At 40.9% G+C, this 24,628-nt stretch overlaps 1 protein-coding gene across 5 annotated transcripts in view; it reads left to right on the top strand.

The window, feature by feature from the left end:
• RARA (retinoic acid receptor alpha) overlaps positions 1 to 24,628 on the top strand; it is a 114,346-nt gene that overhangs the window by 50,623 nt on the left and 39,095 nt on the right. Inside the window, exon 1 of one of the 5 annotated variants that reach the window (XM_063459070.1) lies at positions 14,716 to 14,923. The exons of the other annotated variants lie outside the window; for them this stretch is intronic. Within the exon in view, the coding sequence (XP_063315140.1) occupies positions 14,728 to 14,923 (196 nt within the window). The 5' untranslated portion in view covers positions 14,716 to 14,727. Of the gene's footprint in view, positions 1 to 14,715; positions 14,924 to 24,628 lie in introns of those variants that run through there. 5 annotated transcript variants of the gene reach the window in all.

Genomic DNA, 24,628 nt, shown 5'->3' with positions numbered 1-24,628 from the left:
GTCTATGGGGAGGGAGGGGGATGGAAGTCTATGGGGAGGGAGGGGGATGGAAGTCTATGGGGAGGGAGGGGGATGGAAGTCTATGGGGAGGGAGGGGGATGGAAGTCTATGGGGAGGGGGGGGATGGAAGTCTATGGGGAGGGGGGGGATGGAAGTCTATGGGGAGGGGTGGGGATGGAAGTCTATGGGAGGGGGGGGGTGGAAGTCTATGGGAGGGGGGGGGTGGAAGTCTATGGGGGGGGGGATGGAAGTCTGTGGGGATGGAAGTCTATGGGAGGGGGGGGATGGAAGTCTATGGGGAGGGGGGGGTGGAAGTCTATGGGGAGGGGGGGGTGGAAGTCTATGGGGAGGGGGGGATGGAAGTCTATGGGGAGGGGGGGGATGAAGTCTATGGGGAGGGGGGGGATGAAGTCTATGGGGAGGGGGGGGGATGAAGTCTATGGGGAGGGGGGGGGATGAAGTCTATGGGGAGGGGGGGGATGAAGTCTATGGGGGGGGGGGGATGAAGTCTATGGGGAGGGGGGGGATGAAGTCTATGGGGAAGGGGGGATTGAAGTCTATGGGGGGGGGGTGAAGTCTATGGGGAGGGGGGGATGAAGTCTATGGGGAGGGGGGGGATGAAGTCTATGGGGAGGGGGGGATGAAGTCTATGGGGAGGGGGTGGGTGAAGTCTATGGGGAGGGGGTGGGATGAAGTCTATGGGGAGGGGGTGGGTGAAGTCTATGGGGAGGGGGTGGGTGAAGTCTATGGGGAGGGGGTGGGTGAAGTCTATGGGGAGGGGGTGGGTGAAGTCTATGGGGAGGGGGTGGGTGAAGTCTATGGGGAGGGGGTGGGTGAAGTCTATGGGGAGGGGGTGGGTGAAGTCTATGGGGAGGGGGTGGGTGAAGTCTATGGGGAGGGGGTGGGTGAAGACTATGGGGAGGGGGTGAGTGAAGACTATGGGAGAGAGGAGAAGACTATGGAAGGGGGGGACACTATGGGACAGGGGAGAAAAAAAATATTCTGTACAAACTGTCCCATAGTAAGAAACACTATGGGACAGTTTGTTCAGAATATTTTTTTTCTGGGTTTCTTCCTCTAAAAACTAGGTGCGTCTTATGGTGAGGTGCGTCTTATGGAGCGAAAAACACGGTAAATGTTTCTATCATATTCCCCCTGTCTCTTCTTTCCTCCAAGCTATCCTAAGATCCTTTAATCTTTCCTGGTAAGTTTTATCCTGCAATCCATGAACCAGTTTAGTAGCCCTTCTCTGAACTCTCTATAAAATATCAATATCCTTCTGAAGATACGGTCTCCAGTACTGCGTAGAATACTCCAAGTGTGGTCTCACCAGTGTTCTGTACAATGGCATGAGCACTTCCCTCTTTCTACTGCCAATACCTCTCCCTATACAACCAAGCATTCTGCTAGCATTTCCTGCTGCTCTATTACATTGTCTGCCTACCTTTTAAGTCATCTAAAATAATTACTCCTAAATCCCTTTCCTGAGATGTTGAGGTTAGTAGGGTATCAAATATTCTGTACTCTGCCCTTGGGTTTTTACGTCCAAGATGCATTATCTTGCACTTATCCACATTAAATGTCAGTTGCCACAACTCTGACCATTTTTCTAGTTTACCTAAATCATTAGCCATTTGGCTTATCCCTCCTGGAACATCAACCCTGTTACATATCTTAGTATCATCAGCAAAAAGACATACCTTACCATCAAGACCTTCTGCAATATCACTAATAAAAATATTAAAGAGAATGGGTGCAAGGACCCATCCAGATTTACAGTTATGATATCATTTAAAAAAAAAAAAAAAAAAATTCTCGCAATAAATATGTGTATTTTATGGAAGTAATATACTGACCCATTGAGCTTGCATTTTCCCAAACACCCAGTTTCTGCTTTCCCTTTAGACAGGCCCGTCTCTTCCTAGAAAACAATATAGTACCTCATACTCTTCTTTTAATCCTATCTCCAGTGTTTCCCTTCGTGTGTCCCCCCCTTCCCCCCCACCCCCAGCTGCGGTTAAAGATTAATTATGATCTATCTTTTCGCTGGAGTTGTTGCAGCCCCTCTGGTGGCTGGGGGGCTTCTGAATGTAGTGTCATACTGTCACCATTTATTCTGCTTTAGTTGCCTCCTTACATCAGAGCGGGATAAATGATTTTCTTTTGAAGTGTTTTGCTGGGAATGAGAGAGGTGCTGTGGAGGAAGGGTGGTGGGTGAGATCGGTTTTAATCAATTTGGAGACCTACCTTCTCTGCCCTCACATTAAATTGTGAAATCTGACATTAAAAAAAAAAAAAAAAAAAGCAGTCTATATATACACACACACCTTATTTACACTTATCTACAGTGTAATCAAAACCATTTTTTTAGCCCTTATCTAATCTCTTGTGATAAGGCTGCCAATCCTTAGGCATAGAGGCAAATTAATAATTCACAATATCAGATCACAGGGAGCAAGCGGTATTTCACAGTAAAAGTGTAACTTAACCGCTTGGATGCCAAAACAACAGACGACTATCTTTCACTGTATTTGGTAAACATTATGCATTTCTATTTCTTTTACACGGCTGTTTTTTTTTTTTTTTTTTTTTTTAAATCTTATTTTTAATTCATCTTCTAAATTATATTCTTGCTCGTTGCTTGGTGGTTACACAATTTAAACAAAAAAAATCAGTATTAATAAAATAATGTATTTACATTTAAGCATCATTACCTTTTTTTTTTTTTTTTTTTTTTAAATGCCTTTAAATGAAAAAAATCCACATAAAGCAATTAGAGTTTCAAAGAGGGAACCCTTCCCCCTATCTTACTTTTATGGTTTGGAATAAAAAAAAGTCAAAGCTAACTATCTCTTGTCTTTTTGTTTAGAGAAGCGCTGTAGAGAGGTTAGTACCATTATAACAAACCATCCTATAAAGATATATTTATCATGTTTTCTATGTGCTATTGTTCTGCTAAATAAAGAAGTTAGCAAGGGGGGGAATAAAACTCTCCAGCTCAGCACATAACCTTGTATTGTCATTTATCATGGACCGGGCTATTTGCTGAGCTGTTCAGAGTGGGGAGGGTGAGCGGATGAAAGGAAACTGGGTACTGGTTAATTTTTTATTTAGCTTGGATCGTAAACTGGCGGGAAAAAAAAAAAGATAATAATCTTGCGATTCTCTCCCCACTTTACTTTTAGATTGAACAAGATTGCAAGGATTGTAAATAAATAAATAACTAAATAGCCTAATAGAAGATAACAATTATACAATATAGTTCATCCAGGAAAGTGTGTTCATGTAACAATTTTATGATAGTATTTTTCGCTAGATTATTATTATTTTTTTTTTTTAAATGCACATTCACACATTCTTCTGTTTTCAGGGCTGCGACCGTTTCTGATATCTCTGTCCTGTGAGAGGGGGAAATGCACGAGTATGGGTGTATGATGCCTATTTTATAGAGAGCCTCTGTGTGTAATATTGTAAATGAGACTATCTGCTTTAGAACAGGAAAGGGAGAAATTGAAGCTAGACCCCCCAAAAAAAAAGAAAAGAAGAGATCGGTGGAGTCCGGAGGGAGAACGTGAAATACTAGACTGAGCGAGATGGGAGAGATTAGAAAGATAGAAATATACAAGAGGCTGGAGGTGGGATGAAACTCAACACTGAGCGAAGTGGTAGAGTGATACGGGCATAACACACTGGAGAGGGGCAAAGAAAAAGATGAGAGGGAAGCGGAAAATAGAAAGGGAAGAAAGTGATAAAGAAACGTTGGATGTGACAATCTAAACAAAATAGGACAAGTCGAATTTACAAAAAAAAAAAAAGTCTGCAAAAGACGGGGGCTTGTTTGTGAGAGGAGACGGGGCCCCTCCGGCAGAATAGGGTTATTTCGGGCCAGCTGTGTACTTAACATAGTGGAGTCATGAAGCAGTTTGAAATCGCAGTGGGGGCCATCTTTAATCAGCCCCGGGGGAAAAGTTAATATGAACACAATGTGGTGATTTTATTGATGACGGGAAATAAATGGCGTCATTTGGGATAGTAGGACTGTTCTTATTGCACTCCAACTCATTGCCTGTGCTGCTACTTATAAATCATATCATTTCGTAAAATAATATGATAATGATATTTTGTGTGTGTTTGGATGTATACATGTTTATATTGTATGTGTAGTCTATATCTTTCACCCACTCCCCCCAATGTTCCAAACTCCCCATCCTGAATGTTGGAGAATTCTTAGGCAGTTTGCAAACGTTAGGCCAAAATATTCATTCTGGCCAAGATTTCCAGCTGCTGTTTTCGCCTCAGTATTGGCAAAGTCAGTCTTCTGTTCAGAGAGATTAACTGTTTAGTGAATAAACTCCGGTTCTCAAACCACAGATATAATACGTGTAACAAATAAAGTTACAGAAAATAATTTTATTTTATTTTTTTAAACGGGGCGATATTATTATTTTTTTTCATTTAAAAAAATTTCAATTTCTCCACTATTACATAAATGCAGGACTATTTACTGCAGTTTGAATTATGGGGTATTTAAAATGAATTTATAATAACTTTCAAATTTAAGACCAAAGTAAGTGAATGAGAAAAATTCTCCCAAGTCCGCTATACTTCAAGTTTGGCTACTTTGGCTTTAACTTTTACATTCACTTCAAATTGCACACAATTGTCACTTTAGTCAATCAATAACCCTGTCTTATGTTGCAGCATTTGGTGGAAGTATACATCCAGGTTGATGTCCATATTGATTGTGAATCTTTATGTAATTACGTTGCATTTACATTTCTGTGGGTTTGTTTTTTTTTTGTGCTTTTTTTTTTTCCCCTTCTCACTTCTGTCATCAAATAATTTGTCATGATGCTTTAATTTAACCCTTTCTCACAACCCCCTGTCTTTTTCGTCTGTGCCGGGTCCCTCCCCCAGGCCTCTGAAGAAGCATTATCATGGGTCCCATTTGGACTATGGCAGTAAATCTTCAACAGTGATAAAGAGACTTCATCCCAGGAGGTATCCATCCTTCTTTCTTATTTTATTACTGGGCTTCCACTCCAACTTCCCCTCCCCATCACAAGAGCTGAGTCCTGCCAGTTGTACAGAGGTTATACAGAATCCCCCCCTAACCCTCCCAAAAAAGCAAAAAACAAAAACCTTTAACTTTCATGTAAAACATCTGCTCCACCTCTTGCCTTGAAATGGAGTCCTTTCACCAAACATTTTCTCGTTCTAATTTAAATAAAATAATTATAAATTAAATACATTTTTTTTTTTTTTTTAAAGCGTGTCATGCAGTTGTGGCTTTCACACATGATGCTTAGTAAGACAATATACCAGGCAGTCTGTGGTGTCAAGAAACATGGGGCAATTTGTTTGCATTTAGTAAATATGCAAGCTTGCTGCATTAATTCCAGGTTACCAAGGCTACATAATAACAATATCATCTTATTCTTTTCCTCTTTCACATTTAAAGGATCACTATAGTGCCAGGAAAACATACTTGTTTTCCTGGCTCTATAGGGTCCTTGGGTCCCCCTCACCCTCTGGGTCCCCGCCCTGCCGGGCTCTAGGGGGAGGAAGGGGTTAATCCCTTACCTTTTTTCCAGAGCCGGGCTCCCTCGGCGCTGGGGACTCTCCTCCTCCTTTCCCGTCATCGGCTGAATGCGCATGCGCGGCAGGAGCCGTGCGCGCATTCAGCCACTCTCATAGGAAAGAATTCTCAATGCTGGTGTCTTCTAACTGTGAAAATCACAGTGAGAAGCGCGGAAGCGCCTCTAGCGGCTGTCAATGAGACAGCCACTAGAGGCTGGATTAACCCATAGGTAAACATAGCAGTTTCTCTGAAACTGCTATGTTTACAGCAGGTAGGGTTAATCCTAGATGGACCTGGCACCCAGACCACTTCATTGTGCTGAAGTGGTCTGGGTGCCTATAGTGGTCCTTTAAACATGTCACTTCCCAGGAATTGTTTATGTCATGTTTACTTATTTCCTGTATTTAACACATGTATGGCTTGTGAGGTCTTTTAGATGAAATTAAATGTAGAAATCTACACCACGGTATATATTTCTATAGTAGACTTGAGTGCCGCCATTTTGTCTGTCTATCAGCCATTGTTATACGTTCAGCCCTTTACACCTGTCAGTCAGCACAAAGAGTGCATAGAAAGATGAAGAGAAACACAAACATGTTTTTATCTCTCCCCCCCCCCCCCCCCCCCTACTCTTATGCAATGCATGTCCTGGCCATGCCTGGATTGAATTGCATAGTGATGTCAGCTGCTTAATGTTTACTATACATTTAAGAACAAAAATCTGGTGTGGGAGGGGTGGGTGGCGTATTTTTGCACGGAAACACACTACAGCAGTTGCACATGGTTAAGTCCTTCGGAGTTAGTATTATGTATACAGTACCACCATATTCTTCAATGCAGTGACACTACAAACAGCTTATGTAAGCCAATCAGGACTTCCCTGTCACAGGATTCCTATTTAACCTTGCACTGCAGAGAGTCCCAAGTAAGTGGGTTAATCTCATAAGAGCAGGCATTAGGTGTCTAGAGTAGGACCTGCCAATAATTGGGTACATTGGCATTGTGGCAGGCTTATAAAATGTATGATCATATACTGCAACTAAATACAAATAATTTTTATCTGGGTTCTGTGTTTTTAAATAAAACTATTACATTCAGTGAGCTTTGAAAATGCTGATTAGTGAATGAGTGAGTGCGCTGGATCTTGTATGTTATGTAAGCCAATCAGACACCGAGGTTTATTAAATACATTTTACGAGAATCAAATATGTGTCCATAAGTAATGTTGGATAAATTACATCTTTGTAAGGAGAGCAGGTGCCTACTCTGCCTTAGTTAGCATGTCTCAAACTCGCTGCGTGCTGGGCCGCAAAGATATTCATTGTGGGCCACGAGTTTGACATGCTTGCTTTAGAGGTTAATGGAGATAGCAATGCACACAGTCCTTATCTTGCTGGGGCTAGACTTTGTAGTAATAGAACACCAACACTCATGTGTGGGATCCTTTATTGCTTCATTACCAATAGGCAACATCACACCTCTCAACTTTGGTGTCCTGTGAATCGGGACAAGGGGGAGGAGAGTTATGGTATCCCCAAAAGCGGGAAAGCAGGTGGGACAGGACCGAAAATTGTGACTTTCCCTCCGAAATCAGGACAGTTGGGAGGCATGCAACGTATGGACCAAATGTGTCAGTCAAAACATTGCCTGTCTCTACTTATGGGATAAAGGATTACTAAGGAATATACGCTTGTGCGCAGCTTTTCAATTACCTATACAGCATAGTCTGTGGCCCCACCTTACTGCTCTCATAGCGGCCTTCTTAAATCTTGAACACGTTACAGGACTGTTAAAAGTTCCTATATTGCAAGAATGGCCCGGAAGTAGATCCTTGGTTTTTACAGAATTACAATCACATCTGATTTACTACATCATCTTATACGTGTAGGAAAGGTATGTGCGTAATGCTACACATTCCCTTGTGCCTTCAGATGACACACTATTTCCTGCCTCCTTTTCACTGGCATCAATGGACTCTTGTGTGCGAAAATTACAAACTACATCCTTTTCATGCCATTGATGTGAATGAACCCAGGTTTGCATGTCTTCATTATTGAAAGATGCCACAAGCACACAGATACTAATTATCTGCATGCAGTTGTGATTCCTGCCAAGTTAAAGTTTCCATATGGCTCGTCTGTTCTGTTGTGATTCTACGCACCTGCCTACTGTAGGTTTCTGGCTAGGTCTGTTGCATGTCTGCTGTCGACTCAAAACTATTGGACTTTGGTCATATGCTGACAGGTTGTCTTGCATAACACTGTATAGAAATGCTATGTTTTGTTGTTGTTGTTATTTAATATTGTTTTTTCTTAAAAAGTAAATTTTAAAATTCTCATCAATACTGATGATCAGTATGCTTCCTGTCACTGCTTTTCATTCGTTACCTTTGCGTACCTTCGTTCGTGTTCTCGAGCAGATTAAGTATATTGCTGTAGGACATTCTGCAAATGTTTGCTAATGTTTGCAATTCAGTTTCCAGTTCACTACAAGATGGTTGTTTAGTGAATAGACCACTCACTCTCTCTGCCTCATTTGTGTTAATATCCCTTTATTGTGAGAAGCACATTGAGCAGACTGATTAGAGCGATACAGTATTGGCCTAATAGAAATATTTTCTACAAAAGGTATAGGTATCACACAGGTAGACTGCAATCATACATTAAATGGATACTATAGTGTTAGGAGTGCAAACTCTATAAGCACTTACCCGATTCCAGCGCTGATGTCCCTCGCTGCTGGGGGGCTCCGACAGGGGGGGCTAATGCGCATGTGCTGTGAGCACTTTTTGGCTCTCTCTATATAAAAGCATTGCTTCAATGCTTTCCTATGGGGATTTTTCTGATGCTGGATGTCCTCATGCAGAGTGTGAGGACGTATAGCGTCAGTTAGGCGACCAAAAGTGAGTTGGCCACCAGGAAGTGCCTCTAGTGGCGGTCTGATTCACAGCCACTAGAGGCAGTCTAAGTCATGCAATGTAATTATTGCAGTTACTCAGAAATTGCAATGATTTACATTGCAGAACTAAGCGGGAATAGGACACTGCACCCAGATCACTTCAATGGGCTGAAGTGCTCTGGAGGCCTATAGTGTCCCTTTCCCATTAATATGTAGTTAGTTCCCCTCTTTGCAGCTATAACGGCTTTCCACTCTTCTGGGAAGGCTTTTCACAAGATTTTGGAGTGTTTCTATGTTAACACTTCATTTAGTTCATTTATCCAGCAGAGCATTTGTGAGGTCGGGCACTGATGTTGGACGAGAAGGACTGGCTCGCAATCTCTGTTCTATTTCATCCCAAAGGTGTTATTATTATGTTATGTTATTATTTATATAGCACCAACAAATTCCGTAGCGCTTTACAATGGGTGGACGAACAAACATGTAGTTGTAACCAGACAAGTTGGACACACAGGAACAGAGGGGTTGAGGGCCCTGCTCAATGAGCTTACATGCTAGAGGGAGTGGGGTAAAGTGACACAGAAGGTAAGGATAGTATTAGACTAATGACAGTTCAATGGGGTTGAGGTGATGGCTCTGTGCGGGCCAGTCAAGTTCTTCCACACCAAACTCGTCTAATCATATCTTTATGGACCCTTTAATCTGCCAAATCCAAAGGTGGCATTCCATCATAGTACCATGCTTGAATTCACTGAGCTCTTCAAATGCAGACTGCGTGGCTGGGTGCTTGATTCTATACACCTGTGGCAATGGGTCTGAATGAAACACCAGAGTTCTGTAATTAAGAGGTGTGTCCCAATACTTGTGTCCATATAGTGTGTATGTATTACTTATATATAATATATAGTTTGAGTCTCTACGTCTACGAAAGGTAGATCCCCAGATGTTGTAGAGCTACAACTCCCATGATGCTTTGCATGCCTTTAGAATGGCAAAGCATCATGATAGCTGTAGTTTTAAAACATTTTGGGCACCCCTGCTCTAGGTCAACGCAGGGCACTCGAATATATTGACCACAGCTGTCTCCCCTGGAAGCTAATGACCAATTTAAAAAAACAAAAACAAAAAAAAAAGTGACAAAACTTCCAGGAAGCGCACTTCAAATCATGTACTAAATGGAAACGTTGACAAGTCCACAATAGTTCTTTCACTTTGAACAAGTGAATGAAAGCTGCTCCCATAAGTAAATAAAGGATTCATTGCTCTTTGATTTATTTATTTTTTCTCTAAACTGAATGCACCTGCAGTGAGTGGCTATATAGCTCTTTTCTTTTGTAGTACCAAGTGTGCATGAATGTGACATTGTTATACACGCAAGGCCAGCAATTCCTTTGTGGGAATGAGAAGACATCCAAGGATTGGCTGGCAGATCACAGCCAATTCCTGTTTACTGATTCCAATGCAAGTTAAAACCTGCAAAAAGAGGGATTCTCTGAAACGCGTAATTTCTTGATGTAGTATCTATATATATAGTGCAATAAATAAAAATGGGTAGTAAATACGCCTAAAGTATTAATAATAGAAATTAAAAAGAAAAAAAAAAAGTTATTAGATGTCTGCCGTGTTTTTTTGTTTTGTTTTGTTTTTTAATCAGAAAACTTAAGCGACCGGTATTTTGTTTTGTTTATTTTGTCCAAAGCTTTATTCTGTAAAATATTCAACTACTCTTCTATTCCAAACTGCCATCCCAGATAATGTTAAATATTTTCAGGGTAACTCCCTAAACATTGGATTTTGTCTGAATGGCCAAAATATGGTGAACATAGTAGAATTCCGCCCAGAAAAGCAATTCTCATATTTACTAAAGACCGAATCTGTAGCAGTTGGCCTGACGCTTTCGATGTCTGGATTAAAAGCGGTGCTTTCACATCCGCACCCTGGACAAAGCATAGGATTCAGAATATTTAAAATAAATTTGGGACAGAAGGCATCCAGCAAGTAATCGATTATTTTTAGTATAATTTGCCCACTGGATGTTCTAGCAGCCAGTGAGCAACTAGTCAAAAAAAAAAGGGTTAGCCATTGGCGACTGGCCGATGCTTGCCAACCGCCGAATTAAAGTAAAAAAATAAGAAATAATAATAATTTAACTCTAGGCCTTAGGCCATTAGGCGCCCTGTGCGAAAAGTTTTCACACACAGTCAGTCTCACACACACACACACACACACATACAGGCAAACAGTCACACACAGGCAGGTAGACACACACACGTACCTCATTCCATAATGGTTGGAAGGGGGAGTGGATGCAGGGACTCCTTTTTTCTTCCCTCTTCCTGTGCAGCAGTTACCAGGGGCTTCAGGTAGGTGTTAGCCCTGCCCCCACCATGTGATAAACACCGCCCCCGCAGCTCAGTAAGCCCCGTCCCCTCTGCCGCAAATGTTTTTTTTTTTTTTTATAGACCCAGGTGGAGAATAATGATATCCTCCACCCGGGTACCTGTTTTAGCTCCCCTGCACTCCTGTCACCCGGCCATGTGTGAGCTGTGTCAGCCACAGGGCGCCTCCTGGTCCGCACACTCCTAAGACTGGCCTGTACACAATGCAACTATCGAAAATAAAAAACGCAACGAAAAAACAAAACAACTGATGCAACAAAAAAAAAACACCAGATCTATCTTGGCCTTGCATGGGCTCTGCGCAGAATGAGCTTCGAGGTGGGAAAAACCTTTATAAATGCTTTCCCATGCTTTGAATTCTCATTAGAGGACTTTGACAGGCAAGTCTCAATTCTCTCAAGATTTGCCATTGGAATAGCAGTCAGCAGGCAAATAGTTTGAACTTTTGAACATCTAGCCTGGATTTTATGCATTTGGTCCAGATTTTAGTATTGTTTTAAATCATATGTTAAAGGATCACTATAGGGTCAGGAACACAAATATGTATTCCTGACCCTATAGTGCTAACCCCACCATATAGGTGACTTGCCCCCCCCCCCCCTAAACCCCAATTAAAAGTTTAAAACTCGCCTTATTTCAAGCACCGTGCGGGTCTGCTGGCGCTGGCTCCGTCCCCTTTGTGACATCGAAATGGCTTATTTTTGGGCAATAGTATTGGCTAAAATCGGCGTGGGGGCGGGGCCAAATGCAGTTTTGGCCAATCAGGACCTACTCCTAGAGATGCATTGAATCGATGCATCTCTATGAGGAAAATTCAGCATCTCCATGCGTGGGGACGCTGAACGGCAGGGCTGCTTACTGTGCAGCCCTGAACCAGGAAGCCCCTCCAGTGGCCATCTAAGAAGTGGCCAGTTGGAGGTGTCCCTAGGGGCAATGTAAGCACTGCCTTTTCTCTGAAAAGGCAGTGTTTACATGAAAATCCTGAAGAGAGCTATTATACTCACCAGAACAACTACATTGAGCTGTAGTTGTTCTGGTGACTATAGTGTCCCTTTAACTTGCTTTACAAGTTGCTCTGCTCTATAAATTGAACTTTAATCACAGGAGGCTCCTGCAGGGTCTAGAAGGCTATTAACAGAGCAGGAGATAATACATTCTAAATTAAACGGAATGTTCAATAAATGAAGTTTATACATTAGATCTCTCTTTACAGGAAGTATGAGGAAAGCTGTGTAAGTCACATGCAGTTGAGGTGTGACAAGGGCTGCATAAACAAATTGACAACTCCTAAATGGCAGAGAATTGAGCAGTGAGGCTGCAGGGGCATGATCTATACATGTTCAGGCACCAAGAATCAGTACTTTCCTATGATGATTTGCAAGACACTGACTTCCTGCAGGGAGCACCTCTAGTGGTTGTCTGGTAGATAGCCACTAGAGGCAGTCTTAACCCTGCAATATAAACATTGCTGTTTCTCTAAAACTGCAATGTTTTCACTTGCAGGGTTAAGGGGACAGGGTCAGGACAGGATATTGTCTATATTAAATTTATATCTACCTGGAGGTAAACTTGCCATCCACATGGCTAATTTTAAAGACCGTATCTCCTTATTTGTTAGTTTGATATTTTCTGTTTGTATTCCTGCAGTTGTATAACTCTGGAGATTTACTTCCCCTTCATTACGCAATCTTTGTGAATGACCTATATTTCTACCTGTAATTTGATTCCTGATGTTTGCTAATCAGTGTCTTCGAACAAATTCCAATAATCTTATAGGTAACAAAATACCCCGTCCATAAAAATGACTAGGGAAGAACTGGCTGGTTAAGTTGTTCTGGGTAGCAATCCTTCGTAATAATGGAGGCAGAGTTACCATGATTATATATCAAACACTAAAACACATATTTAATAAGGATAATGTGCATTGTAGTCTATATTGCACATTGTCTGTGGTCATCTTTATTTATTTTTTTATTTGTTTATTGTTTATATAATGTGCCGTATAGCAATGTATGTAGTGTTAGTGTATGTGTGGTTATGTTTAGTGTGTATGTTGACAATGTGTCCCAGTCTGTATGGAGGTGGGTACAATGAGGGAGCGGTCCATTCATTCCAAAATTTGCAAAGGGGAGGGTGGGAAAGTCTGTGATGTCACTATCTGGGAGAAGGAGTTGGTTGGGTCATTTGGAGGTGAGGAAAAAGGTTCAGGGAGAGGTCATATGCATGATATTAGGCAAATTGGTGGTGGGGGTGTGAGAGTAGGGTGGAGAGGTATTTAGATCATAGCAGCTCCTAAGTAATAAATGTGAAGGTGGGACCTCTTGAGGAGCTGTCTTTGTAGACAGTGTTGTGTCCCTGCTGGCAGGGAATTGGTTAAGGGGGGGTGGGGGGGGGATGTTGACTTGCAGGGCTCAGCTGCCTCTAGTCCATCAGGATGGAGAGAGGAGGAGGGGGAGTGGAGAGGAGGGGAAGACAAGGCAGTAGTCTGCAGTATTGAGCTGTGAGTGTGACACTAGGATCTGCTCTCAGACAAACAGGAATCCCCTTCCCACAGGACCGCCAGAAATAACCAGAGGAGTCAGGAGACCCCCTATCTCCAAGGATCAGCAGAAGTCAAGGACCCCCACAGCCTAAATAACCAGCTACACGCTCAGGAGACCAATTATCACCCATATCCTGCACAGACCATTTAATTATCGGGGATTCTCCTTCCTGCTGAGCTGTGTGATTTATCTGGGATCTCCCTAGCCAGAGGACCTACTTCTCTTGGGGATCATGGACCTTACAACATTATTGGGAGAGTCCTCTTGAAACCTCAGAATGTATTCCGGTAGATGTCTGAAAGAATCCTCCAATACCAAAGGACATATTTTCAAATCAGGAGATACCAAATTCTAAAGAAGAACCCTTCGGGTCACCCCTCGTTAATGGGGGAGGATTGTCTGCAGTGTTAAAATTTCCTTTCTCCAATCAAGGTATTTTTTTTTTTTTTTGCGAGGACTAGGAGATCCCACACAGGTATATCTGGACAAAACCCAATTCACAGACGAGTATTTACATACAATTTTTCTTTGGTTTCTCAGCATAGCTTCATTCAGTCTGATGAAGCTACCTGGTGTTAAATCAGTGGATTCTGGGTCAGAAGCCTGAAAATCATTGTAGCATGAAAGGATATCCCTTTATCCCAAAGAATAAATCTGTATTCAAGGTCTCCTTATCCTAGGTGGAGATTAGGAAGACGCCCCTCTCTCTAAACAGATTTTCTCCATTTAAGACTTTCTATTTTTATTAGACGGCTTGAGTAAAATGCCAGGCAACCCTTTTAATCCCCATCCACTCTCCCTAATTGATCTATTCATCCAGTGAAAGAAACAAGTGGCTCCTCTACTAAAAAATAAGGACTTAACTTGGGTTACGCCACCCTTTTCGGACAGCCAGGATCGGTGTAGAAAAACAGACATGTTTTGCCCTGCAGCATGCTAAAGAGAATTTGTGGGGTTTGGAGATACAGAACACTGCGGAGGAATCCCATTCTTAAATCTTTCGGTTTCTAGCAAGCAGGGTTTGTATTTTAAACTCTGCACCACTCCCTCCCCCTTATCTGTTTGATGGAATCTGTGCAGAGGGTCAGAGGAATCTCCTATCACATTTACTATTGGATTTGTCTGCAAAAGCACAACCCTGCAATTACCACTGACTTGTAGACTCTGTGACCTACAACAGGATTATTCGTAATCCTTCCTTGAATATTTTCCTTCCTATAGAAATCTTTTTTTTTTAAATATATATATATATTTTTTCCTTCTTTTATTAGTACAGCCCCGATGCTGAATTGGTTATTTTTTATATATGGTTTATTTGGGGACCATTCATAGGATGTATGAGAACGTGGATGTTCCTGGTTTGGGTGCCAGCCCTACACACTATCATATGATGGATTTCTATAGCCAGAACAGGACCTGTTTAATGCAGGATAAAGGAATTGGGTCAATTCATGTCTACGGGACGCCACTTCGAAACCAGCACTGGAGCAATTCAAATCACTGTACGTAGGTGAAAAGGTGACAGTCTTTAACCATTCTCATTACAGATTTGAAATAATATGCAATGGTGGCAATGATGGCCCTGGTGACCTATATATGCGTGCATGTGTGTGAATGTATGTATATGTAATGTGCGCGCGTGTACGTTTATTATTATTTTTTCATCTGAGGTGTGATTGCTCAGTTGTAGGGCATTGCGTCTATTGTTGTTGGGTATCTCTGGTATCAAAGGAATATTTGTGAATCTAGTCGAATGTCACACAGCGCTGAACTGAGGATTGTGGGATTGGCAAGGAAATTTGCAAATTGTACACCTAAATAGCTGCTTTGCAAAAAAAATCTCCAACATAAATATTTTTATTCAACTCGGGTATTGTGGCCCGAAATGTGTAATCCTTTTCGGTTACTGTATTAGAGAATAATGTTCGCCTACCCAGCAAAATCTTTACTTAAATCATATGAAAATTGCTAGTTTTCTTAAAAACGTGTAGGCAGTTAAAGACCTTAAGCACGTAATTAAGTGTGGTGCTTCTTAATATGGATTCTTATCTCATTGAATGCCTTCTCACAATAATTATACTTATGAATAATTGCTTGTTTTATTTTTATCGCTAGCTTTTATTTTATTTTTTTTAAATCTATTCACATTTGTAGATTATCTTGTTTCTAACTACTGTAAAATAACTTTCTTTATGATAAAATGAAGTTGCTTCACGTTAGTTCATTAGACCCCTGTACACACTCTTTGCGAAATGTATTTTATTTTCGGTTTTTAAATGGTAGTGTCCTTTTACCTTGTATCACAGTTTAGTAGCAGGGCAAGATTTGTGAGTTTAGCATTACCACATTAACCTAATCTCACTTCAAATACAACATATTCCTGACTATAGCTTGGAAGAAATTCCTGTTCTGTAATCCTGTCTAACAAAACCTATTTACTTTTACTAGGCTCCTACGCTTTTTTAGGCCTCTTCAGTGTGATAATTAGGGTATTGTTGCTCATTTTACAAAATATCTTTTATCGGAGTGAAACTGCATATGTTTAAAATTAAGAAAGTAAACAATGTGGACTGGGAAATTCGTTTAGATTGGTATTTCAGAGACAGAATTATTTTAAAATTAGGGTTGTACTTAATTTATCACAAACAATATGCTACTTTGTATCTTGTGATACATTAGTTGTTTTTTTTCCCCTTGGGAAAGGTAAAACACAAAATCTTGGAAACCTCTCCCGCAATTTATATTTTTTGTAAATAAAGTAAAATTATGAAAGGCTATTCCTCATTGCTGTTTGTTGTGTGTGGTTTGTATGGTGCTTGGATGGCCAAAATATCGATCCAGATTCAGCTCCCATGATCCTTTTCCTGTCCTGGAATCTGTTTTTTGGCCAACCCTGCTCTAGGGATTATTTTATATATTATTAAACTCCAAATGCATATAAATATCATTATTATTATTTGCAGAAACTGTTATAGTTTCTGTAATTTTTTGTTTTATGGAATCTTTAAAAAAAAAAAAAAAAAAATGTTTATCCCCCGTAAAAAAAATACATGTCTGGTTTATACAAAATGGAGGCCCAGCAGCAACCATCACTCTAGCTGTGAGTCTTGTGATTAGTGGTAGAATAAGAGGTGACTTGCAACTGTTTTTTGAGTTGGGTGGTCTGCCCCACAAGGGTTGCAACTCTGCTATCTGTTATAGAGGATGCCAGAGTCACAATCCGAGATTGTCAAAACCGAGCATCCTTTTCTCACTGTTATCTCCCCTTTTTATCTGCTTTCTTTAGAAGACTGGCACGCATATGAGCATATTAACACTAGAATAGACATGTGTGGACCCCCCTCAGTGACTGTACACACTATAGAGGAAGATCAGAGAGAAATCACATAGCTCATTAACTCATTCCCCATTTAACACATTACACTTGATTCCTTGTTTTGTCCTGAGTGTGAATGTATGTTTGAATTTTCCTTTTTTTATTTTTTATTTTATTTTTCCTAGTTTAGTATGTTTATATTTTTATTTGTGTGATGTTTCTCTTCCTAGTTTACTTTCTGTCAAGAGAAATGTACACCTCTCTTGCCTTCAGTTTTTACATTCACACACATTCCAAACGTCCCATCTTTCACACAGTGACCAAATGAATGTTGAATACTAATGCAGTTATCGCAGGATATTTATGGGTGCATGTATTCCTTTGAGGGTAGATTATTTGGAATCGCTGCACTGATTTCTGATTTCGAACACCAGCATGCAGCTACAGATTCTTTCAAATTTATGACTTAATATTAGTATCCTGTAAAGCATGAATTGATAAAGGATTTGGTATAGCATGTGACATAGTTGGCCTAAAATAAAACAGATTAAAGAATTTGAATTTAGCAGCTACAGTTTGTTGATATAGAGACGCTCCAGAAAAACTCTTTGGTTTTATCTTGATACATAAGATCTGTTGCATTGCCACCACACTACCATATATTATCATCCATAAACGTGTAAATGGTAACAAAGGAAGGCATGTTTGAAAGGCTACTCCAACCTCCTTGACCATGTCTGCTATTAAGTGATCATGGTGGTAGGAATCTGTATGTGCCGTGTTTCTGCTTGGGCATAGAGAGGAATATGCACTTTTGTGCCCCAGTCTAGTTACATCCCCAGAAAATGTGATGTAGGCAGCCCGGAACTCTGTTCTGGACTGCCTAATGTCAATTCTGTGCAAAAATTACGCCTGTTGTCAGCGTCCACTTCTACCTTGTCTCCCCTCCCTCTCTTTTTTTGTGCTCCCTCCCGCCTTCCTACATTGATATATATAAAAATAAAAAATGTGTTATTTTTAAAATAATCTTCCCTCCTTTGCCCACCCACCACTTCCTCCCCTCCCCGGCTCACCGCGCGCATGCAAACGATCCAATCAAATGCAAATCAAATAAAAAAAGATTGGAATAATCCTTTAAATTAAAAAAAATAAACTTTTAACAATACTGATTTATACACAGATCTTAGACCAAAAATATTTCAGCCAATATTTTCATTTATTTTGTATCTTCATTTTTATTTTGCTTTTATGTGATTATATAGTACAACTAATCAATATTTTTCAATGTTTGCGTGTGCACATCATTATATGCCATATAGCATATATGTATACTATCAATGCATATGTCCAATAACATGTATGTGTACGCGTGTATAGCATAATATATAAACATTTTGTATGTTTAATATACATCTATAGCTGCTAGCTGCAAAAAGTTAAAGGAGAATATGGTGGGTGTTCAAGGTGTGTTTGTGTGTTGTACTCGGGGACTACAAAAAGAGCAATAAGCCCTCTCTAGGCCTTTTCTTCCTACTGTCTTCTCTCTTTGTAATGCGTGGAGTTATCCCTCCCAGCCGTAAATAACCAAGAAATCTTTACATTGTTCAGCCCCCACCACCTTCTGCTCTTATCTAGATAAGGATAAGAGGGGGGTTGGTGTTTATGGTCTGGTCATTGACCTGTGGACAATACTCAACCACTTTAGAAGCCAAATGTCACTATTGTTAGCATTCTTTATTATCCTTTATATGACACCAACAAATTCCATAGTGTTAGATGCACTCACAGTTTATTGTTACATCTAGCATTACACATAGGTCACCTAATCCAGATCTGCTATTCTGGGGAACGTTGCATTTTTTTTAACGTGCCTTTTAAACATATTCACAATTTCAATTTAGCTGTGATACCCATAGTTAGATAGATTTATTTACATATCTATCTATCTATTATTATTATTATTGGTATTTATATATGGCTAACCTATTCCACAGCGCTTTACAATATTTTAAGAGGGGGAGATTTAACAATAAATGAGACCATTGCAAAATGTTTCAGGAAAAATTGCAAAATGTTACAGGAAAAATAGCATGAGGACCATGCTCAAACAAGCTCTCTGCCTGTCTGTCTGTTTGTGTGCGTTCGTGTGTGTATGTATGTGTGTGGTTTTCAGTACAAATAATGTGGCACTATATAAACTGATTAAATGAACAGCAGAGTTAAAATCGTATTTGCACATGTTTTTTAATGATATTATGGAGTCCAACTCTGTTTTGACTCGTCCCCATTGTTTCCAGGTCACTATGTGGTTGAATCTGTAACGCACTCCATGTTGTCTAAAGGCTTGGCTCATTTTGATGACATCAGCGTTTTAGCCTGTCTTAGACATGAACCTGTACCGTGCCCTTTCTGTAGGAATGGGTATATTACAGATTCATGTCTAGCGATGAGTCACCCCACCAGAAGCCGCCCATGATTGGCATGCGTTGATGGTGTTAATGTCTGCTGTCAAGGGGTGAGGAATATAAAACAGCTTGCAGTTTTAAAGTGATATGTACGTGTTATGCAACAGTGTTTATGTGTTTTATATTAAATAATCAAAAGTTGAAATCCAATTTAATAATCACTTAGTCAAATTTAACCATGTATATTTGCTGTTCGATTCTTCTTTTAGAAATCATACATTTTGGTAGTGTTTCAGTTCTGATTAATTCTGCTTTATATCATACACCTTTAGATTTTATTCTCGTTACTGGGAATTTAGGGCCAAAGTAGCTTAGAACAGCAATTTCTTTTACTCTGCTAATTTTTTTAGCTTGGCTATTCCAGTGTAAAATCTGCAGTCCCTTGCTAATTCTCTACAATTCCTGCAAAATGAAAAGGCCCAAGTGTCTAATGGCTAGTGAAATAAAAGTCTTTATCATGATGGTGTCTTTCTGGTGAATGTTTACCCAGTCCTGAGAAACCATCTGACCTCTGTTTGTTTGTTTATTCAGCTTTCCAATGACTGATAAGGAGAGCTACATAGCAATTAAAGGTGCCAGATAGCAGAGTCTATGAAGAGAGGAGTGTTTTTTAGGGCAATTATCCACATTACCTTCTTATCATTTTGCCTGTAGATGAAAATGCAATTCAACCCATTTATCCATTCATTGTGTTTGTGTGTATGTCTGTCTATCTTTCGATCTATCAATTGTTGTCCAGTATAACTGATGGGGGGGAAAATCTTCATTTTGTTCAGTTGTGTGGGGGGTTGGCCTAAAATTAGCAGTTTCCTTGAATATTCTGAAATTTAGTGGATAACCCCAGATATATACTGGCATTCAATGTGGTTTAAGGATGATTAAATTCTAAAGTAAGAATTGTAGATATTCCAGGGATAATTCCAGGTTTTAAGGCCAAAATAGCCGAACTTGAAAAATTCTCCCAGTCAGCTATGATTCCAGTTTGGCTACTGTGGCCTTACATTCGAATTAACTTTAAATTCCTAACAATTCACACTATAGTGAATTACCCTGAATGTGTATGACATGTTTGGTGTATAGCATTTTTATTAGCAGAGTAGGAGGTGGTCTTTTTTTTTTTTCAGGTTGAGAGTGTTTCAGTATCAACGTCTGGAACAAACAGAAACATTGTGAAGACATCCCAATAGGAGCACTGTTCCCCGCATAAAGAAACCGATCGCCTTCCCCTTGTTACTGTTCATAAGTGACAGAATGGCCTTTAAATGGGACCTCCACCACCAAAACAACTTTATTGGAATGAAGTTGCTATGGTGACGGGAAGTCACTGTCTTCTGCTTGCCTTTAGGGGCTAAATCGTTCATAAACAGTTTAACCTTAAATTCTTCTCTCCAGTGCCGTTTAGCTCTGCTCCTGTCTTCCTACTGCTCTGATTCTTCCAACAGGAAGTCTCAGACTGCCGTGGACAGGGATGCTGTAATTTATCTCAGCCAAGCAGCTGCACTCTTGTCCACAGAAGTCTGATACTTCCTGTTTAAAGAACCTGAGAGCAGTGTAAGGACAGGGGCAGAGCTAAACAGACAACAATAACGTTGTTATGGTGCCTGGAGTGTTTCTTTAACGTCACTGGATTCTTACTCTTAAAGGGACACTCCAAGCACCATAACAACTTCATCTAAATAAGGTACGTTTCTTTGAAAGCCAGTTTAGTGAATGGGTGTCACTGATTAGCTCAGAGTGTCAGCTGACTGCTCTCAGCCAATCAGCGGCACCCCTGCCTGGTTGCATTTCGTACTTCCTGAATCTGAAATTTCTGAAGCTCTAAGCCGCCAGGGGTGGAGTGGACATCTCCGCTGGACACAACTTTGGGGTTAAACCGTTCAAGAACAGTTTAACTCCTTGAGGTTAGAGTGCCTCCAGGGGACTAGTGGCACCATAACAACTTCATTTAGATATATCTTTGCCTGAAGCTCAAGGAAGCAAGGTGAATAGTCAGTGTAGGACCCACCTAAGATGTCTGCTTTGACATGGCAGGTGGGCATGATGTCCATAAAAACAGCCTAAAACAAGAACGAGTGTCACTGATGGTTTTATTAGAGGGACACTGTCAGCCATGAAACATATGGATGATTTCAGGTATTTACGCATAATCTACACCATTATATTGGTGAAATTGCATATCTGTTAATGGGATTCTTACTTGAAGATCATATATCTACTCAATCCAAGATGGCTTCTGGAAAAGCATGGTACTTGTGTAAATTAGGGGTTGGAAAACGTCATGGGCATCCGCTTGCTTTCAATTCCATCAGTTTTCTTGTGTGACGGAGCCCAGCACTTTGGCACAGGGTGTGTACTGGTGTACATACACTACTTAAAATAACTTTATATCTGTCCATTTGCAAACAGTATAGAATTACACTTTACACTGAGATAAAATAAGCAGAACTACTCACAAGGACTTTGTTTTACTTGACCGAAGTCTGTCGGAATAGCAATAATTGCTCTGATAAAATACTTTAAATTATTAGTTTTCGTGTGTTCTCTACTGCGTCACAGATAGTAGAAAATAAATCTGAACATGTTTGAACCTCCCCAGAACCCCGAGAGTGATTTACCGTATTTTTCGCTCCATAAGACGCACCTCACCATAAGACGCACCTAGTTTTTAGAGGAAGAAACCCAGAAAAAAAATATTCTGAACAAACTGTCCCATAGTGTTTCTTACTATGGGACAGTTTGTACAGAATATTTTTTTTCTCCCCTGTCCCATAGTGTCCCCCCCTTCCATAGTCTTCTCCTCTCTCCCATAGACTTCATCCACCCCCTCCCCATAGACTTCATCTCCCCCCCTCCCCATAGACTTCATCTCCCCCCCTCCCCACAGACTTTATCTCCCCCCCTCCCCACAGACTTTATCTCCCCCCCTCCCCACAGACTTCATCTCCCCCCTCCCCACAGACTTCATCTCCCCCCCTCCCCACAGACTTCATCTCCCCCCCTCCCCACAGACTTCATCTCCCCCCCCTCCCCACAGACTTCATCTCCCCCCCCTCCCCACAGACTTCATCTCCCCCCCTCCCCACAGACTTCATCTCCCCCCCCCCCACAGACTTCATCTCCCCCCCCCCACAGACTTCATCTCCCCCCCCCTCCCCACAGACTTCATCTCCCCCCCCCTCCCCACAGACTTCATCTCCCCCCCCTCCCCACAGACTTCATCTCCCCCCCCCCTCCCCACAGACTTCATCTCCCCCCCCCTCCCCACAGACTTCATCTCCCCCCCTCCCCACAGACTTCATCTCCCCCCCCTCCCCACAGACTTCATCTCCCCCCCTCCCCACAGACTTCCACCCCCCCTCCCCATAGACTTCATCCCCCTCCCCCTCCCCATAGACTTTATCCCCCTCCCTCCCCATAGACTTTATCCCCCTCCCATACTGTCCCCCTCCCCTTGTCCTATAATTACTTACCTGTCTTGCAGCGTTGGCCGGCAGCACAGGGCGCACCGCGGTAGTGGAACTTGAATTTCATGTTCCGGTTTCCGGCGGGACATGAAATTCAAGTTCCACTACCGCGGTGCGCCCTGTGCTGCCGGCCAACGCTGCAAGACAGGTAAGTAAAGCTTCATATTCGCTCCATAAGACGCACAGACATTTCCCCTCACTTTTGAGGGGAAAAAAAGTGCGTCTTATGGAGCGAAAAATACGGTACTTCATATGTTTCTCATATATTGATAAAAGGTTCATTCATGTATCACAGGTAGGCTAGAAAATGTGAATTTGCTCAATATTGTTAGTGAAAGTACCATTACTATTTCATAGTTTAACACCTTATAAAAAAAAGTAAAGCATTTGATTGTGTCATTTAAAATTTTTAAAGATATGTAGATTATACTATAGAGAGTCAGGAAGAGGGGAAGTAAACCCTACACATTTTTTTGTAATAAACATTGAATTTAGTTGATTTTGGCGATTTTGATCTAGTTCCGTTTAAAGGAAGACCCTCAGGAGTGTCTGGGCACCTTCTCACCTTCCCAGGTTAAACAATTTAATGCCAAGGTTGGTACTCCGGTGCCCAACATTTTACAATTGTTTAACCCCGAAGTTAGGACTTCAAAACCTGACACAATTGGATTTTTCTCAATTACATTCGGAATTGATAAAGCATGTATAGTGACATACGCACACGCGGTCAGCAATTCATAGTCCTAGAGCGCTATCGGAGAACAAGGATTGGTTGGCTCGTAATTAATGGTAGTTTATTTTTCTCTATACACAATTGCTATAATGCATTCTTAAAGTTGAACGAAAGTCCACCATTTAATGACCACTTTAAGGTTCTAAAAGGAATATAGCCATTATTTTCTATTGTTTAAAAATAAATGACTACAGGTTTTTGCACATTACAGTATTTTGTAATATTTACATAAAAGTAAATACCTATTTACATTGCATATCCTGGCTTATTCTAGGTCAGTAAGGGCAACCATCTTTAAATCCTGTTTAGACGGAAGCACAGCTTATGTAAAATAGCTTGTGCATGTTTACAAATTGTGACGCGTGCACACACACACACACAAACACACACACAAGTTCAGCTATACACTATGTATTGCAGAAGATGCATCCGGAGCATTATATCGGAATAAAAAATAAATAAAATTATCCCGGTATAAAGCAATATGATATTTTATTTAAGTGACAGCCTTCAAATATGAATATTGCTGCTGAGGACTCAAACTCCCTGGGCAGTGGTGCAAAGTGTAAATTGCCTTTGTGATCCCAGAGATAAGAGGGGGGAAATGGACTTTACTGCTATTTTAACGCTGATAATGAACTTGCTGTACTGTGTAGAGTGTATAAACTGATAAGACTGCATAGAGTGGTACAGGCATTTCAAGACAAAGACAAACGCCTAGCGAGTAAGTGTTCATGCAGTGTGCTATAATGAACAATGTTGGAGTATCCATATATGGTTGTCCACGTTTGATCAGCAAGTCTAGAAAACTGTGATCTATACTCAACCATGCTCAACCATCATTTTCTTTGTACACTTGCTGGGATGCCTGTTAAATGGATATATTTGTGCAAATAATGAAAACAATAAATTTCCGCCCAAAACTGTAAATGGGACTATGAATAAATTGACAGCAGCTATGGCTTTTTGAGCAGTTTCACTCATTTGATCTGATGATTGGAACTATGGCTGGAGGCTGAGCGACATATCCAATAACACCGCAGTGGACAGGGGTTAAAGAAGTAGTTATTTTTCTCTAAATCCAGACCACTTCAGTGAGATGAAGTGATCTGGGTCCCTGTAGTGTTCCTTTAAGTTTCGAGTTCTCTGCTACTAAATAAATAAACCATAGCTTTATTGAAATTTTACTCCGATACAGTAGCTGTCAATACAGCTTTCACTGGGTGCCA

This window comes from Pelobates fuscus, chromosome 6 (assembly GCF_036172605.1).
Source record: "Pelobates fuscus isolate aPelFus1 chromosome 6, aPelFus1.pri, whole genome shotgun sequence".
Taxonomy (NCBI): domain Eukaryota; kingdom Metazoa; phylum Chordata; class Amphibia; order Anura; family Pelobatidae; genus Pelobates; species Pelobates fuscus.
The sequence above is the reverse complement of the archived record's forward strand: the minus strand, read 5'-3'. Positions and strand labels throughout refer to the sequence as shown.